At 39.1% G+C, this 18627-nt stretch overlaps 1 protein-coding gene across 3 annotated transcripts in view; it reads left to right on the top strand.

Moving 5' to 3' along the window:
* micu1 (mitochondrial calcium uptake 1) overlaps positions 1 to 18627 on the top strand; it is a 49701-nt gene continuing 31074 nt past the window's right edge. For all 3 annotated transcript variants that reach the window (XM_037678470.1, XM_037678463.1, XM_037678454.1), the window contains exons 1-5: positions 1 to 130; positions 6908 to 7072; positions 9658 to 9847; positions 14129 to 14291; positions 17894 to 17937. In XM_037678470.1, the coding sequence (XP_037534398.1) occupies positions 129 to 130; positions 6908 to 7072; positions 9658 to 9847; positions 14129 to 14291; positions 17894 to 17937 (564 nt within the window). In that variant the 5' untranslated portion in view covers positions 1 to 128. The remainder of the gene's footprint in view (positions 131 to 6907; positions 7073 to 9657; positions 9848 to 14128; positions 14292 to 17893; positions 17938 to 18627) is intronic.

Below are 18627 nucleotides of genomic sequence, written 5' to 3'. Positions count from 1 at the left end.
GCTGCCTGGGTTGCTGTGGAACACGGAACTCACGTCAGAGTCGCTACATCTCTGCACCGAGCCAGGCTGTTGACGTCTTGTGAACCCTAATGCTTATTTTGGACCGACCAGTGTTTTAGTTCTCATTAATGTGAGTAAGCATGCCGTTTTATTAGCTATGAGACAGTTCGGTACCGTAGCTGTGTTTAGCTGCGAGTCGGTGAAACAGCAGCTATTTTCAAGCTAAGCTAGCTAGCTGCCCTGCGGTACAGTTACTTCTCTCCATGGTTAAGCTTGAACCATACGAATTGCGAATTTAGTTGTAAATGTAGTTTATAATTACTCAATAAATAGGCATCTGCTACGCGTTTTTGCTTTATTAAATTATTTAAAATGTATGGGCTTTTGCCTACGACCTAACTAATAGTTCTAAACAAAACAAGGCAGGGTAGCACCACTTGCACTGTAATTTTTGGTGTCTTACTTGCACCTTGCATCTCCAGAGGTCACTAAAATGTGTCATTTTAATTGACTAATATGAGCTGCCATCTGCTTGGCATGTTTTGGATAATGAGCTGCTCAGGTGGACCCTCACTGTAAAACTGCCACATCTGTGCAATTACACATAATTCATGTTAACCAAGACTTGGGTTAAACATACAGTACGCCATGTTTAACGTTTGAGTGTTTAATGATGATATTCCTGGTGGAAAGTACAAAATACCACTTGCGTCACTACACTGTCACTGTAGTTGGCCAAAAAAGTTATATTGGTCATTTGTTTACATTTTTTTGACAATATTTTCTATAATCCAAGTTAAAAAGCACCTTTTTTTTTTTTTTTGTAAAACACATTGTAAGTTTTGTTGAACATTATAGATTTAGTCAGATAAGTTATTTATTAAAATCTAAATTAGTTGATTTAATTGATGTATCTTGGTGTGCCAGGTGGTTTGCAGGATTGAAAAGCATTTTTTATAAAACATTGTTTGCAGGTGACTTGATACGATCTGATTACTCTCAACAGGCTCTTTAACAAAACATCTCGTCATGATTTCGATACCTTCTAGCCGCTCAAGTGGGATTTCTGAATCTCCTGAAGGGGGTTGAAGCCTACCCACCCCTAATGTCCCTGTGTGCTGTGAAGCAATATATCAGAGCCGATATGTTCAACATCTGAGAAAGCATGCTAGCTTTGCTGCTCAGTAATGTGATGTTTGTGCAACTGACCACCCAGCCGCCGGATTAAACAAGAGATTTATTATTGCGGGAAGACTGATGATGATGCACAGCAATGTAACATTTCGCTTTAAACAATTATCAATCAATCAACCTTTATTTATACAGGTAAATCCCATTGAGCCTCGAGGACTCATTTACAAGAGAGACCTGATTTCAACAAAGAAAGATGACAACAATGGACAACAGCAACAACAATAAACAGTTATAAAAACTCATACTACAGTTTTTTTTTTTAACACCAATTAGTTAACCACAACGTAGTTCAAATGAGATGATTTGTCATATTTTAAAAACGATACGAGGGAGTTGTTTTCACACTTTTAATGCGTTGTGTTCCATGTTAGCTTAGTTCTGCTCCTGTTTGTTTTTGTTTGGTGATGCTCGTTTGTTTTCCGAAAGCTCGCTTCCGTGGAACAAGGCTGGGTCCATCAGTGATTCATGGATGGACTGGGGTTTGCACAAGTGTTTTCTGAAAGAGTAATGCGTCTTCAAAAAACTCATACAAACATGCAAAACCTTTTATGTGTACACACCTGATTCTATCCACAGATGTCCGATTCATCTGCTCATGCTTATGTGTTAAAATGAAATCTCTGCACAACATATAAAGTGCCACATTTACTAACAAATTACAGATAGGGTTGCATCATTAGTGTCAATTCAAGGTACAAACCTAAAGCTACACATGATCAGATAAATCTGTTTCAGGAACATATTGTAGGACCATCGTCAAACGGCATTAAATGTTTAACGGTATAAAGGACTTACTCAGAATTGTTAGATCAAGGTTAAGGTTTTTTTGCGTTCATTATATTTTTAGTGGATGCTTTTACCATAAGTAATGTATTAAAAGTTGAAGGAGACGTCTATATCTTAAATAAAATTGTTTGCTTTATTCTAGTGTATCTAGAGACCCACTACCCTGCATGGATTAGGTATTTTTCTACTTTGATGCAATTAATTTTAGTTAATGAATCATTGACAGGCTTCTGTGGAAGCTTCACGCTAATTTTATATAGTTTCTTCTTTTATTGATCAAAAGATGAGTATAAATGACCTGGTGATAATATGGTCCTGTGGGACACATCTTCCAGAATATTGTGGGAATTTTAACCTTTTAAAATGTGAACTTTAACTAGTCAGTGGCAGATAAAAGTTTAATTCACCATGTGGATGTTAGAAAATCAATATTTTTGCCATAACTCTTTATGCACTTGCACTGATGCCATTAATGTGACTGTTGCTGAATGTGTTAAATGCCCACAACTCAAACATACGCATATTAATGGTAACATGTCCTTGAACTACCGTAGTCACAATAATTGGCAGCAGCGTGTTTTGGCTTCTCATGAGCTGATCTGTACAATTTGATAGATTTTGTTAACAAATACTGCAGTCTAACATTTCCCTTTTCATCGTGTTTATCTGCTATAATGAGCTGCACTGTCAGAGCCAAAAGAATGAGGAAAAACAAACTTAATCGTTATTTTTCTGTTTTGAACTGTTCCCATCTGCAACTTAATGGTTTATGCTACATTTTATATAATCTTAAAAAAGGGAGAGTTATGCTAATACAAGTAAAACGTAAAGCTCATCTCCAGCTGACAGATAAATATTAGTGTAATTATTAAATTATTCTTGAACACAAATTAATCTACTTAAACCTAAAAGAAAAATCTTATTTTCAGTGGCGCCAGGTCAACGAGCTCAACATATGTGTCAAATGCTTGTTTATGTGTAAGCATGAATATTTTGATTATCTGCAGAAAAATTAAAAGGTTTGTCTAATTTGACTGTTGTTGACAGGAACCTGTTTTTGGATCAGCACAACGTCAAACTCAGGAATGGTTTAAAAGGTTTCTTTTTAGTGCAGCTTCTGGTGGAGGTCAGGGTTCAGTCTGCAGAGAGAGACAGGTTAGTGACTACGAAGAGGGCGAGGAGTTTTGAGACTTGCTGTGAATAAGTCACTAACCTTCTCAGTCTGTGGTTGGACAAGAGCTGAACCTGGTGACATCACTTGTGCAACGAGAGCTACAGCAGGAGAGCAGACCGTGGTCCGTGGAGGGCAGATCTAGAGACAGGGTCCAGTAAACGTTGAAGGGGTCATACACAGAAGATCAGAGAGCTGATACCAGAACCAGGATGGGATCCAAAGGCGTAGTCGAAGGAAGCCGTGGTCAGATGTAGCAGACAAATCCAGAAAGGGCAAGGAGTTGAGAAACGAGGCTGAGGTTTGTGCTCAGGAGTCGGAACAAGATGCGCTGGATTTCTACTGGCAACAAACTTTCAATAATCTGGCACTGAGAGTTGAGCTGGGCTTAAGAACGGTGCAGGACAGGTGAACATGATGAGAGCTGACAGCTGTGACGGGGTAGAGTAGGTGTAGTGCAGGGTGACAGGTGCTGAGGATGGGTGATGGGCAACACTGAACTGAACATAGAGATGGACAATGAGGGGAGCATGGCAACATAAACAAACAAACTGTGGAAGGAAGGGGCAAAAAACGTGACAGTTGTCACCGTCACTGGAGAGAAATGGGTACAAACCAATTTATTGTGATGATATGGATTCATGGTTAGTTTGTTGCAGGAATGCCTGCATACACTATATTATCGTAAGAATAAAGGAAAAATATTTAACATAATTCAACCAGGTATTATTATTAAGATTTGTATATAATCTATCAAATGCACTGCTTATTTTAAAATAAATATTTTAACTATTTATTGTCTTCTTTTTCTCCAGGACATTTTGCAAACAGCATTAGTGTATGTTGGATAAAAATAAAGTGTTTTCTGCACACACTGCAAGACTCTGTCTCAAATGGGAATTTCACAGATCATCAAATTATTCTTTTAAAAATAATTACCTTCCTGGGCTTGTTACAAAGATTCAGACAAACATAATTATTTCAGCTTTAATTAGCTTTCCTCAGCTGGCAGCGAGAAGTCAAATGGATGAAAAAAAAATTTTGTGTCCGACGGTCCCCATGAATTTGATCTAATTTTAGCTCATGTGGCACATGTTTGAGAGACGCATGAATTCTTTCTAAATGAACCAGCTGCCATAGGAAATGGAATATCGTGAAATTTATTAAATATACCAGTTTTGAATATGTACTGTCTAACAAGGTTGAGTCAGGTCCTCTGGACGGGCTCGTATTTGTTGAAACGTTTCGTCTTTTATGTAAAAAATCTTCAGTCTGGACTGTTGAGCATGCATCAGGACAATATGTAGTATCATCGACCAGTTTATTATTTTTAAGCGACATAATTTGAGTAAAAATTGTTTTAGCATAGAATGTTCATACAGGACTTTATACTTCTTCAGTGTCCTACATATGCAGCAGCCTTTGATTTCAAGAATGATTATACAGATACCATAAATTAAATAAAATGTCCTATTACGTCATGTTATTGTGAGACTTTAAACTTTTTGGTTGCAATTTTTTATGTGGCAGGCTCAGAAAATAGTTTGCACGCTTTTTCCTGTTCCCTTCTGTCCCCATTGTCATGGACCGCTGAACTCTCCAATTAACACATGCCATGTCTTCTTTTTTCTTCCTGCCGAGTTCATTTGACAGTTGGTGCCTGAATTGTTAATAGGATATCAACAGGTGGTTGCTTTAGGCCTCAGTGATGTGAACTCCACCATCCTGTGGTTTGAAAAGGGCACACACGGGAGCTACAGGTGCACACCAGTAGGCATCATTTTAATTGTTAATCATCTTTCTGTGACACATGAATTACAAGGCAATACACTTGAAAATAAAACTCTGGAGTTTAGCTGTACCAGTAGAAATTTGTTTTTTTTTTGTTTTTTTTTTACAGGAAGAATCTGGGATTTTAATCCATTTATTTAGGAAGGTGTAGTTTAACCCAGTGGTTCCCAACCCTGGTCCTTGAGGAACACTATCCTGCATGTTTTAGTTGTTTCCGTGCTCCAAAACTTCTGATTCAGTGGTTTAATTACTTTCTCAAGTTTTGTCCATTATCTTTTAGCTGCTTCTTCCATTCTAGGTCACAGGGATCACTGGTGCCCATATCTAGCAGTCACTGTGCTAGAGGCAGAGGACACCCTGGACCTATTGCAAATTCATCACAGGGACACATAGAGACACACAAGGCAAACAACCATTCACTCTCATAGTAGGGGCAATTTTCATTTACCAATTAGCCTAACGTGCATGTTTTTGGTTCTGTGGGAGGACCAGAGTTGAGAACCAGTGGTTAAACCAGTGGTTCTGTCAAACATTAAACTGTTACTAACACTTATCTCAATAAGTAACTTCCTTTTTGCCAAACTTTCTAAAAACGTTAAGACATTTATAGAACAAATTGACTAAGTACATTATTCCATCACATATACCTATTTTATTAATTTTGCTTATTTGTTGTAAATGTGGAGAAAATTGTTTAAAAAAATAGGACTTTATGTTATTGTATAGTGTGTGTATGTGAGAGAATTATCAATTTCCATCTTCTACCACTTATCCATTGTCAGGTTTCAGAATCAATAGGTCCAGGAGAGAAACCCTGACATCCCCTTCCCCATGGACACTCTGAAGCTCCTCCTGGGAGAGCCCAAGGCATTCCCAGGCCAGCCAGGATTCTCAGGCCTGATCCCTTCAGCAAGTTCTGGGCCTGCCCAGGGTCTCATCCCAGTGGGACATGCCTGGAAAACCTCCAAAAAGAGGCATCCAGGAGGCATCCTAATCAGATGCTCGAACCACCTCAGGAGGAGCATACTCCAAGAATACTCCATAAGTATCTGTGATGGAGCTCCTCACACCATATGTAAGGTTGAGCCCAGCCACTATATAAGGGAAGCCACTTGTAACCAGTATCTTATTCTTTCAGTCATGATCCGTACCTCATGACCATAGGTGAGGGTTGGAATGTAGACAGATCAGTAAATTGAGAGCTTTGCACTTTTTTCACTATAACAAACTGAAGCAATGCTCCTGTGTCATTATATAAAATATATATATTGGTTCAAATTATTCAAAGAAGTTGCATTAAATTACACTGTTCTCTAAAGGAAAACTGAAGTGCTGAAATAAATCTGTGAAATAATTCCATAACTGGCCGCACACCATTTACCAGCCGGCTGACAGAGCAGGTCGCCAGGTGGGCGGAGTTTACGCTTCATTTCAAGTGGCGTATTGTCCAGATGTTCTGCAAAGATGCAGTGGCGATAGTCGTACATCAACTTCAACCTTAGATCACTCCCATTTTCAGGTCTACCTTGAAAAAGAGACTCAAGGGATTTCTTGTGTTGTTAAGATTAGCGCAGAGATTTTATAGGGGTACATTACTTTACAAAACAGGTGCTTAGGAGGTGTGGTGTGTGCATTATTCAAACTAAGAAATGTTCGTACACCGAATGGTGCTCTGCAAGACAGTCACAGCTTAGCATGTCGACATGTAAATTGCGTAGGTGCACTTCTTGCATTACCTTGGTTTTCGGTTTGCACAAATGACTAAGTGTAAATTTTAGTGCTGCTTAGAAGGAGGTGCTAGTGGTGCTGTTAAAATGTTGCTTTAAATTCAGTGTCATCAGCAAAGCAGCAAAACCACATCACACCTCAATGCTAAATGGTGGAAACCATGCAGATACAATACAAAAGTGCAGATTTCTGCATTTAAATTTATTGCCTTTAACCTCTTAAATATTCTTTCTGCAGGATGTTTCGCTTGCGGGCGTTGTCCGCAGTTTCGGTGGGTTTATCGCAGCTGTCCCGCCGTTACCACAATGGGGCTGTGCGAGGGGCCGGACGGAGGAGGCTGATGCTGGCTGCCCTGGCTGGGGTGACCGGTGTGTCTGCTAGTGCTGGAATACTCTGGAAAAAGTAAGACACTTTAAGACACTTTTTGTTTTTGTTTTTAAATTAATGAAAGTATAACAGCTTTTTAAAATTGAATTTCAACAGCAAATACTATATTTACCCCAGTAGAAGGAGATTTGCAACAACCTGTTCACCTTCCCTTCAATGTCAATTGGTATAGACTCTTACAAAGTGTCTCTGGCAGCAAGCTCATATTAATAGCTGTTCATTTGTCACATCTGTAATGCCTTGTTTTTATGGCTTTCCTGTCCTATTAAATAAATTCACCCTAGTCTCAGTGCATCATCTTGTGCCTCATATCGAGCTTTTTATTCCGTGTCACATGTTCCCAACAGTTGAGTCAGTGTTCAAATACAGATTTCAGCACATGCCATAATTAATTCAACATTTTAAAATAAATGTATTTTATGGGTATTCATTAGCAAAAAGGTTGGCGCTTAGTTAACATACAGTGTTAGAGAGTGTTGGAGCTAAAACTCTTTGGGGACAGACTGACTGAGCTGCAGCAGGCCGAGTGATTGATGGATCCTCAGGGCTGTTGAGTCTGATGGGATAAAACGGTTCCAGGCCTTCACCTCAGACTTCATTCTCCCTGCGTCGCATTAAACTGAATTATTTAGCCTGTCTCAGATGAACTTAACTATTTATTGTTATTGGTGTCATTTCAGTTTCAAATGAGTTTGGTCTGACGAATTGTTTTACCCAGAAGAGCTAAACACTCTGTCATCTGCCTCTGTGCTAGCTCTGTTTTATATCATAGCCTTTTTATGTACCAAGATGCAAAACAAAGTCCTTTACGTCCCTTTAAGTAGAAAAGCGGATGAGTAAAGCAGAAGATGGAAAATACAATAAATATTTGTTCTAGTATGACAGCATAATACAGGTGCTGGTCATAAAATTAGAATATCATGAAAAAGTTGACTTATTTCAGTAATTCCATTCAAAAAGTGAAACTTTTTTTATTCATTTGACCTTTATTTATACAGGTTAGTCTCATTGAGCCTCGGGGACTCATTTACAAGAGCGACCTTGAATATTATATTGATTTATTATACACAGACTGATATATTTCAAATGTTTATTTCTTTTAATGTTGATGATTATAACTGACAACTAATGAAAACTCCAAATTCAGTATCTCAGAAAATTTGAATATTAAGACCAATAAAAAAAGGATTTTTAGACGTGTTGACCAACTGAAAAGTATGAAAATGAAAAGTATGAGCATGTACAGCACTCAATACTTAGTTGGAGCTCCTTTTGCCTGGATTACTGCAGTAATGCAGCGTGGCATGGAGTCGATCAGTCTATGGCACTGTTCAGGTGTTATGAGAGCCCAGGTTGCTCTGATAGTGGCCTTCAGCTCTTCTGAATTGTTGAGTCTGATGTATCACATCTTCCTCTTGACAATGCCTCATAGATTTTCTATAGGGTTAAAATCAGGTGAGTTTGCTGGCCAATTAAGAACAGGGATACCATGGTCCTTAAACCAGGTACTGGTAGCTTTGGCACTGTGTGCAGGTGCCAAGTCCTGTTGGAAAATGAAATCTCCATAAAGTTGGTCAGCAGCAGGAAGCATGAAGTGCTCTAAAACTTCCTAGTAGATGACTGCATTGACCTTGAACCTCAGAAAATATGTGGAGCAACACCAACAGATGACATGGCACCCCAAACCATCACTGACTGTGGAAACTTGACAATGGACCTCGAGCAACGTGGATTCTGTGCCTCTCCTCTCTTCCTCCAGACTCTGGGACCTTGATTTTCAAAGGAAATGTAAACTTCACTTTCATCAGAGAACATAACTTTGGTCCACTCAGCAGCAGTCCCAGGCGAGACGCTTCTGACACCATCTCTTGTTCAAGAGTGGCTTGACACAAGGAATGCAACAACTGAAATTCATGTCTTCCATACGTCTGAGCGTGGTGGTTCTTGAAGCACTGAGTCCAGCTGCAATCCACTCTTTGTGAATCTCCCCCACATCCACATTTTGGAATGGGTTTTGTTTCACAATCCTCTCCAGGGTGTGGTTATCCCTATTGTTTGTACATTTTTTTTTTCTACCACATCTTTTCCTTCCCTTAGCCTCTCTATTAATATGCTTAAACACAGAGCTCTGTGAACAGCCAGCCTCTTTAGCAATGACCTTTTATGTCTTGCCAACCTTGTGCAAGGTATCAATGGTCGTCTTTTGGACAACTGTCAAGTCAGCAGTCTTCCCCATGATTGTGTAGCCAACAGAACTAGACTGAGACCATTTAAAGGCCTTTGCAAGTGCTTTGAGTTAATTAGCTGATTAGAATGTGGCACCAGGCGTCTTCAATATTAAACCTTTTCACAATATTCTAATTTTCTGAGATACTGAATTTGGGGTTTTCATTAGTTGTCAGTTAATAATCACCAACATTAAAATAAATAAACATTTGAAATATATCAGTCTGTGTGTAATGAATGAATATAATATACAAGTTTCACCTTTTGAATAGAATTACAGAAATAAATCAACTGTTTCATGATATTCTAATTGAATGACCAGCATCTGTACCGTCAGGAACTGAACTGTTATCCGTTTTGCTGCTTTAAAACAGAGCGTATGCTGACGCGGGGCCTTCTGTTGGTCACTCGACGCAACCGGCCAGCGAGGATGCCGTTTTTGGCAGAGATTCAGAAACAGAGTCAGAGAAATCGTTGGAGTCTAGCAGTGGAGATGAAGAAGCAAAAGATGAAGGTGAAGAGGGGAAAAAGAAGAAGCCCCGCTCAGGATTCCGTGACCGCAAGGTAATCAATAAACGACAAACCTTCGGTTAGTCATCAGAACAGTGATTTGGAAAAAAAAATTAAAACCCCAAATCAATGTCCAATATGCTAACGTTAGTATATTTTGACAGAATATTTACAGGAACCCTCAGAGGTAATCAGCTGCTGTCATAAACAGCAGAAATGTAATTTTCTGATAATTTCGTTTCTCTTAATTGGGCATTAGAATGCAAACAGAAGAAGAAACCGACAGTTCTTGATTTGATGCCAGGTAAATACATTTTATAGCTCTACAGATTTTTATTAACAGGAGTCAGGAAATCAGATTTGAACAATAGATGCCATTTTTAGATTTTACAATGAAATAGGATGCCATTATACAGATGCATAAAAGTTATGGTTGCAGAGCTGGAAATTGCACAGTCACTCTGTCCTCAGTGATTGCAGTCTGTTGAATTATCTTGTTTGAAGAATAACTTTATGCTCTCACTGTCCTGGACTTGACCAGAGGTATAGTTTCACCATATGCAGGGGAAATCCTAAAAGGAATTTCATATCTTGGTAAATTTGTGCATTTTTCTATGACACTAGAAAACCTGTTAAGGCGGTATCTCAGTGGGCTATGAAAAGTTGGCAAGCAGCATTCATGAGGGAGTCTCCTGAATTAGAGCATGTTCAAAAAATTTGCAACAACTTTTCTCTCAAAGTAGTCAGAGATGTTTAGTGTCTTCAACCTGTCTCAAACCCATTTGTATTTTACCGCAGACGTCACCAACCCTTCTTAAGAATGCTAGAGCTGTACTTTAATTGCTTCACAAGAGCTCTCCTCTGACAGTAAACATGTAAAAATAATGCTGATGATAAATGATTATTTAAAAACTTATCCAAATCACCCTATATATGTTTTAAGACTGTACTCGAGCAGATGACATCATAAGTGTGGTGTTGCTGCCAAAGTGGGTACAAAGTGAGCTGAGGCTGGTATCGTGTGGGTACAGAGGAACAATAAAATAATGCGCATGGCCAAGAATGCAGTTTTGCAAGCAGTGCACTCAACATTAAGCAATGATTTTAAAAATTGCTTGCTCCCAACATGACCACTTCGCTCGTGCGTCACTTGTTCACAGAGTTCAGCGAGATCGCAGCTTAAAGTTCATCAACTAGTCTCCAAACAGTCGCGCTTCAGTGAGATACTGCCTTTAAGCTCAAAGGACCAAACTTGAGTTTGCAAATCCTGGAAAGATCTTAAAAATGTTCCTGTATGTAAAGCTTCTTTGGTTTGTTTTGACCCTTTAGGTTTTGCACACAGTTATTCGGTGAATTCTTCATCATTTGTTGCATTCTGTAGTTAATTTAGCCAAAATGTATTAAGGATGCACAATATTACTGGCATGTATTGGTATCGGACGATATTAGCGTTAAAGTTCAATATCGGCCATTCCATCAAAATAACTCACCGATATAAAAGACGCTGTTTTTGTATGACAACCCAGTGACGATGATGCCTGCAGCAGCAGCAGCGCAACGTGATGACGTCACACGCCTACCTGATCTCACGGCGGAGAGGAAAATTCAAAATGTCGGCGGTGTGGATTTTTTTTTTCCATTGGTGAGGATGTCGGATTCCGACGATTGTTGGGCAACGTTGAGCCTCGCTACATCATCTCCAGTCAGAGATATTTTTCCGACGTAGCCTTACCCGAGTTACAATTCCTAAAATGTATACATCGAATGCTAATTTAAGTAGAAAATAAACTGTTGTCTGAAGGCAAAATGGTAAAGAGTAAATGTTTAAAATATTTTAAATTGAATTAGTGTATTTTTATTCTGTGCCAATGAAGAGTGGGAAAATAGAATATGAAAACTTTAATCATAAGGTTTTTGTTTACAACTTATTTCAGCAAGGTCACACCTGATTTACTTAATATTTTTAGTAAAAATTAGGGATCTTAAGATGTAAACTGTAAAAATGTATGCATTCTCCTCACCCCAACAGCTTTCCCTTTCAGCCACTTTCTGTTTATCTAATAGTTAAAAAGTAATCACAATAAAATTGTTTTTCCGCTCGGTAAGAATATTAAAATGGGACTTTAGGTTTGAAAACTAGTTTAACAGTCTAAAACTTCCAATCAGATCCAGAAGACACTGGAGTTCACTGTTCAGCTGAGCAGCAAATATGTCTTTAGAAGAAAACCTTTTATTTTTCTTGGATAGAGTCTGTGTTGCTGTCTCACAGACGCTTTCCTTCATCAGGTTGAAGCGACAGCCTCAAAATGTTGAAGCTTTAAAACACGTTTTCCGTTTCCTCAGGGAGCTGCTGTAGTGAACACACTCACTTGGTGTCACTCGAAATTACCACCTATGTGAATTTGCTTCAGAACACAAACCGCTCTGTCTGTTTCTTGGTTTGCAGCATCTGTTTGAAACGTTCTGCTGAAAAGCGAATGGTGGCGTCAAAACAAACATTCAAATGACTTAACATGTGTAACAGAGCTGAAGAGAATAGTTTCCGAAATCAGCACGCAGTCCTCCTTCATTTAAACCTGACTGTCAGCCTGGCCCTGAAGGCACCTGACTTCCTGTTTTGGTTGTGTTGGATCAGTGCTGGGGTTAATTTACCTATACGTCTAAGCTGATTACTTTTTTTTAATGCTGCGACAAGCTCTTTTTCTTATCCTCTACTTTCTTAACTCCTTTGTTTTTGATTTTTGCCTCTTTATCGACCTTCTCAATAACTTGTGTCGGAGGCTAATAGCTCATAGTAGACGGCTGAAGTCACTTCCCAACATAAACGCATAGATGCTCCGTGCGGCGGAAATGTTGGCGAATGCAGACGGTTTAAACACTGATTACTGAAAAAGGTTCATCATCGTCACAGGCCTGAAAAGTCATGAAGCCATAATCTGCAGCAGCTGTCAATCAATTTGTAGAGCTAGATAACGTACATTTTTAAAAATTGAATAGTTATTTCACAATGAATGCAGCAGCCCCAGCCAAATGCATGCAGCTCAGAAACTTCACTTTGTTTTCTGTAACTACAGGCAAGATCATGAAATCTGATCAACATTCAAATCAACATATTGTGAACATTTGAATCATACAGGTTTAATCCTTTAACTTTATGACTTTTCATGTTTCTCAGGGGGAAAATTAACCACCTTATTTAAGTGCTTAAAAACACTACCGTATTTTCCACCGTGCACGTTGCACCGCCCAATAAGTCACATCAGTCCTAATATGTCTAATAAAGTGGAAAAATCCGTAAATATGTCGCTTCACCGTATACATCTCGTCTATTATGCCTCGCCGCTGACACGTCGCGTTGGTTGCGTGTCACAGCTGACAACCCGGAAACGTGGGCCGGTGTTGTGCCAAAAATCAATTGTCTGCCAAATGGCGGCTGCGGGAGCGTGCACGGGAGGACTTTAACAAGAATTTAACAAGATTAACACTTGAAAACAATTATTTGTTTGCTAGAAATTATAGCAAAGTTGTGTCTCGGTTTAACTTTTTTTTAATAAATGCACTTTGACGGTCAAATCAGCTGCATTTCGCTGGGACATCGCAGCGAAATGCAGCTGATTTGACCGTTGCTCCAGCCGTGCAGAACGAAGGTGGCAGGCTGTGGCAAGCCGATTGCGTCATTAATAGACACTGTTACCTATTACATGACACAACGGCATGCCATACTACTCGAGTGCCATCTAGCGGCTGAAAATGGTAATGTTTAATATTTTTAGTCAGAATGAATGAAAACGGTCATATCTCAGCCAAAAATTGGTTTATAAATATGGGAAAAAATCCATAAATACGTCGCTTCTGCCTATAAGTTACAGGGCATGCAAATTATGCAAAAAAAACACGACTTATAGTGCAAAAAGTACGATAATTTAAAATATTTCTTCCACAAAAAACTTGTCAGTCTTTTAGAGCTGTCAGCCGCAAATAAAAATATTCATTTTAAATTATTCTCTCTTTTATTTTAATGCTTTAAGTTTTTTTTTTTTGTTTAAAAACTCCTCTCAGCTGAGAGACTGTGTCTTTCCTGCTAGAACGACTGAAATTGATCATGTGACTAACGTGCAGGCACGTCGATTGGCTCCAAAGGGGGAAAAAAAAACCTTCAATCAGAAAAGGCGGCGCCGGACACTTGTGTAGGCGATGAAATCGCCGCCTGTTATTGAGGAGCTAGCTTTACACACGATAGAAAGTTGCTGGTGTTTGGTTTTGTTGACACGAGACTGGATCTCGTGTCTCGTGTGTTAACTTGTTCCATCAGTTGTGCCTTTGTCTGGTCGTCAGGTGATGGAGTACGAGAACAGAATAAGGGCCTACTCGACTCCAGACAAGATTTTCCGCTACTTCGCCACACTGAAGGTCATCAACGAGCACGGCGATGCTGAGGTTTATATGACACCCCAGGACTTCATACGCTCCATCACACCCAATGAGAAACAGCCTGAGAGTGAGTTTGCGCTCCTCATCTTCATCAACGCTGTTTGATCTGTTGAGAATAACTTTTTCTGCAAATTATTTTTTACATCACGTTTATCTAACATTAGGTCTGACATGAAATTTAGTCCAAAATACACCCATGACATCTTGTACATAATGTGTAATAGTCGTGTGGGAATCTTTAGGCACCTTATGATTTGATTATGATTCAGAAGGCTGCGATGTGACCATAAAACAATTATTCATGCATCACAATTATCTTCAATTATCATGTTTGTGATCAGACACCAGGTGGCAGCTGGTAAGCTTATGTTTAACTGAATCCCTGAAACTGAGATGAAACAGAAGTACAAATTTACTACAGTAATTAAAATGACTGTGCCTTATTTTACATGACTAAATACTGATTTATATATTTTCATGTCTAAATAGTGTGCAACACATGCCCCAAAAAAACCCACTTAACCAGCAATTTGAATAGATGCTAACTTAATATGGAAAAGCAAAAGTAAGCTAATGTGATTAGCATTGTCTTTTACACAAGAAATGAGTACACAAATCAAATGTTTGTCATAACTGAAGAAAGTCATGTTCAAATAACTCCACAGTTTACTTACAGACATCTACTGTATTTTATTCAGTGTTCAACGAAGAAAATGTGAAATTATGTGAAAACACACCTCCACATGTTTCATCTGTAGCAGCTATGGCAACTATTCTAGGCCAAACACCACCACACAGCAACTATGCTGACTCTTAAAGTGGCAGCACAGATAAATGTTGGCAAAATAGATTTTTGACATTTGAAAATATATTCAGAATCGTACATGTCTGCAATGTGTTGGTTGCATCTTATACCCCTCCCTCCTGTGCAACAAACAGTACATGTCTGCAGGCTGCTTGTGTTTATAACTACATATAGCTAAATGTAGGCGTTCCACATTGCTTACATTTGCTCCATCCGCTACAGGAACACTTGACCTCCTGGGAAATTCTGAGTTTTATGACAGTTCTTGGTATAAAAATACCACTGGCTATGAAAATATAAGGACCAGAGGAGCACAGGACTGAGTTTAGTGAATCACGACACAACAGCTGGTGTATCAATTAACAGTTCAACACAGAGCATATCTTGGGTATCACGCAACGAGCCTCTGATATTTGACCTTCAGCCATGGGAGGTTTGTGAAGTCAAGGATCTTCTCTTGGCATGCATGTGTTTCAGATGCACTTTTTTCCCCGAGTTATAATTCAACACAAAAGTTGCGTTGTGTGATACTTTTTTGTATGTAAGAACAGAAACATAAGCCTCCATAGAGCAGTAGTTAAATTCTCTGTATTAAATAACTTTTAGTTCTTAAGCATTCATTCACAGCAAGAGCCAAAACTGCAGTTTCCACTTAATCAAAGCTTCTTCTGGACTGTCACACCTATGCTGCTTTCTCACTCCCCATTAGCTCTATCTGGTAAACAAAAATGTCTAGCTTGTTCCCCATATTTGCCGTTTTATTCAACAAAATATCATTCCACACACAGCATGAGTGTTACATCATTTATCCATGTTTGGTTGTACTGTCGTGTTTTTACTGTTTCAATGCTAAACATACTGATATTTCTTATCAGATGACTGTAAATGATCTCTGAACTCAGAAAAGATAAAACAGCCCAGTTGAAAGACTGGGGTGTAGATCCTAGAAGTTGAGATTTGGGGGTTTTCCATTTGAAGGTAGGAGACGACTAGGGCTATGCGATATCTCGATATTTTAAAAATGTCGAGATAATTTTATTTGTGATATAAGATGAGACTATATTGATATAATCGATATAGTGTTGTACTTGAAAATCTATCTGCTGTCTTTTTTTCTCCCACGCGGCCCCTCCTTCTCCCCCCTTGAATACAAACACAGCCCCTCAGCTGTGCTCTCCCAGCTTCCTGCTTCTCCAGGAGGTGGGCGGGAGACGTTTAGCACAAGTAAGCAGGGGAGATATGAAGAGCAGCTTAGCTGCTGAGCAAAAAGAAAAACGATGGTTACTCTTTTGGAAAAAGTTTGGATTTAAATTGTCAGATGAGTAGCAGAAAAATGTTTTCTGTAGACGTTGCCTAAAACAAGTCCCGACAAAAGTTAGCACTACAAGTGTTTTTCACCATTTAAAACGATGCTATAAGTGGAGTATGAAGCGTGTGTGAAACTGCAGCTGCAAGTCTGATTGTGCTTTCAGCCTCCTTCCTTGAAACAAACCACGGGTCAAAACTCATTTAACCGTGCTGTGCCTTATGAGAGGAACAGAGAGGTGTTGCAACATTAATACAGCAGTGGCTTATCATATTGCTAAGGACACGGTCCTTAGCGGCTAACAAGATGGCTAACGCTTTAGCCATCTTGTTCACAGTTGAGCCTGGACTGTGTCTTTAGCGATATGATAAGCTGCTGCTTTATTAATGTTGCGCTCTCACTGTTCCTCTCATAAGGCACAGCACGACTAAATGAGTTTCATGCTGTGATTTGTTTCAGGGAAGGAGGCTGAAGTCTGTCGGACCTGCAGCTGCAGTTCACACATGCTTACTAATGTCGTGAAGGCGGCACAGCTGAACAGGATTATTATTTAATACATGTAAAAAGTTTAATTTTTAGACATTTATTTTGTGCAGTTACAGCTGTTGTTAATAAATGTGCCTGTGTGGCAATTGGGACAAAGCTTTGACTCAGAAATATATTTTTGTTATTACTTTATGGAAAGAATACAATATCGAACATCGCCATTGATCTTAAAATGTCAAGATATTAATTTTGTTCCATATCATCCAGCCCTAGAGATGACAGTTCATTTATGGGACAATCCAATAACTTTAAGTGCGTTTCAAATAGCCAGTATGTTGCCCTAAATAAAACTGAGTTGGATTAAAATGTGAGTATTTCAGTATTTGCCTGTAAAATGTTTTTTCAGCTTCAGTTAAATTCCGGTTTCCCCACTCGGCTCTCGTCTTATTGGTTCTTCTCAGGTGTAGGTGGTTTGCCACTGTGACTTGTTTCCCTGCTCTGTGAGCAGGATCGTCAGTGCAGAGTGGGTAGTCTCATAACTGGTCATTGTTAGAGCCACTCCGCGTGTTGTGGTCCTTAATCGCCCTATAATCAGACTTCAATGTCTTTGTCTTATCCCAGCACTGCTTATAAGTTCGGGTGTAGCCACGCTGCACCATCGTGCAGTCCTAACTGGTGTGGTGCGGAACCGGAGAGAGTTGAGACAGTGGCAAAGTGCCAGTTTTTACTTGTTGTTTATTTATTATATTTACTGGTATGATGGTGAACTCAAAATAAAACTCTTCGTTTTACTGTGTTCAGAGATGAATCCAGTACACGTAAATTTATGCTGTTCGCTCTTTTAATCAAAGTAGTGTAAAATGTAACTGATCAGAAAGGTCAAAGCGGACTGCTGGTCACTGTTTATGGCCGTTATCTGTCGAGCTTGTGCCATTTGAGGTTCAGTTATGACACAAAGTGTTGTTACGAAGTTTGATGGCAGACATTAATCTTGGTGTCCTCTTTGAGTTAGCCAAATATTCAGTTTTAGAATATTGTTGTTTATATTCTCTTTTTGTCTTTTTTTTGTTAGATCTTGGCCTGGATCAGTTTATTGTGAAGCGTTACGACGGGAAGGTAAGAAGTTTGTGTCTTTTATGTGATGACGATAGAGGGTCAAGTTGATTATCATTAAGGTCAGAAGAAGGATTTTGTTTGTAATTATGCTTTATATTTAAGTTTAATACTTGTTTTGTAATTTTGTTTAACATGTTATGAATTTAAGTAAATGTCCTATCAGCTAAATTGTATTATTTTCCCAGAAGTTTGCGCTCTAATATGTTGCTATTGATGGAGCACAGCACAAAAGCTTTTCCTTAATGCGCCAGCATAAAGAAATTTAAAGGATAAGTTCAGCCAGTCTTCACTAGGGCTGGGCCTTATCATGTCATCCATGTAATACCGGTAAAAAAAACTTACCCGGGAAAATAAATTATATATGCTAATTTCATGGCATAACTATGTCAGTGTTTCCTACTACTATTATACAAGCGGGGCGCCCCGCCCCGTTATCAGAATGGAGCACGCCTAACTACCCCCACCTGTCAGTACTAGCGTAACGCTAAGCTAGCCGCGCAAAATGCTAGCTAGCTAAAAAGCTAAAGGCATCGCTTCCATTGCCTCCCCTCACGCTGAACCTCACCTGTTCGAAAACTGCCGGTACAAACAACACGCAGCTCAGCTGCGTATCTTGACCCACGTTTTTTATTTTTTTATTTTTATACTTTTAGACTGAATACTTTACTAAATAAAGTAATTTCAGTAAAA

The sequence above is a fragment of the Nematolebias whitei genome, chromosome 1 (genome assembly GCF_014905685.2).
Source record: "Nematolebias whitei isolate Nwh7 chromosome 1, NemWhi1, whole genome shotgun sequence".
Classification (NCBI taxonomy): domain Eukaryota; kingdom Metazoa; phylum Chordata; class Actinopteri; order Cyprinodontiformes; family Rivulidae; genus Nematolebias; species Nematolebias whitei.
This window is presented reverse-complemented; position numbering and strand designations above follow the sequence as displayed.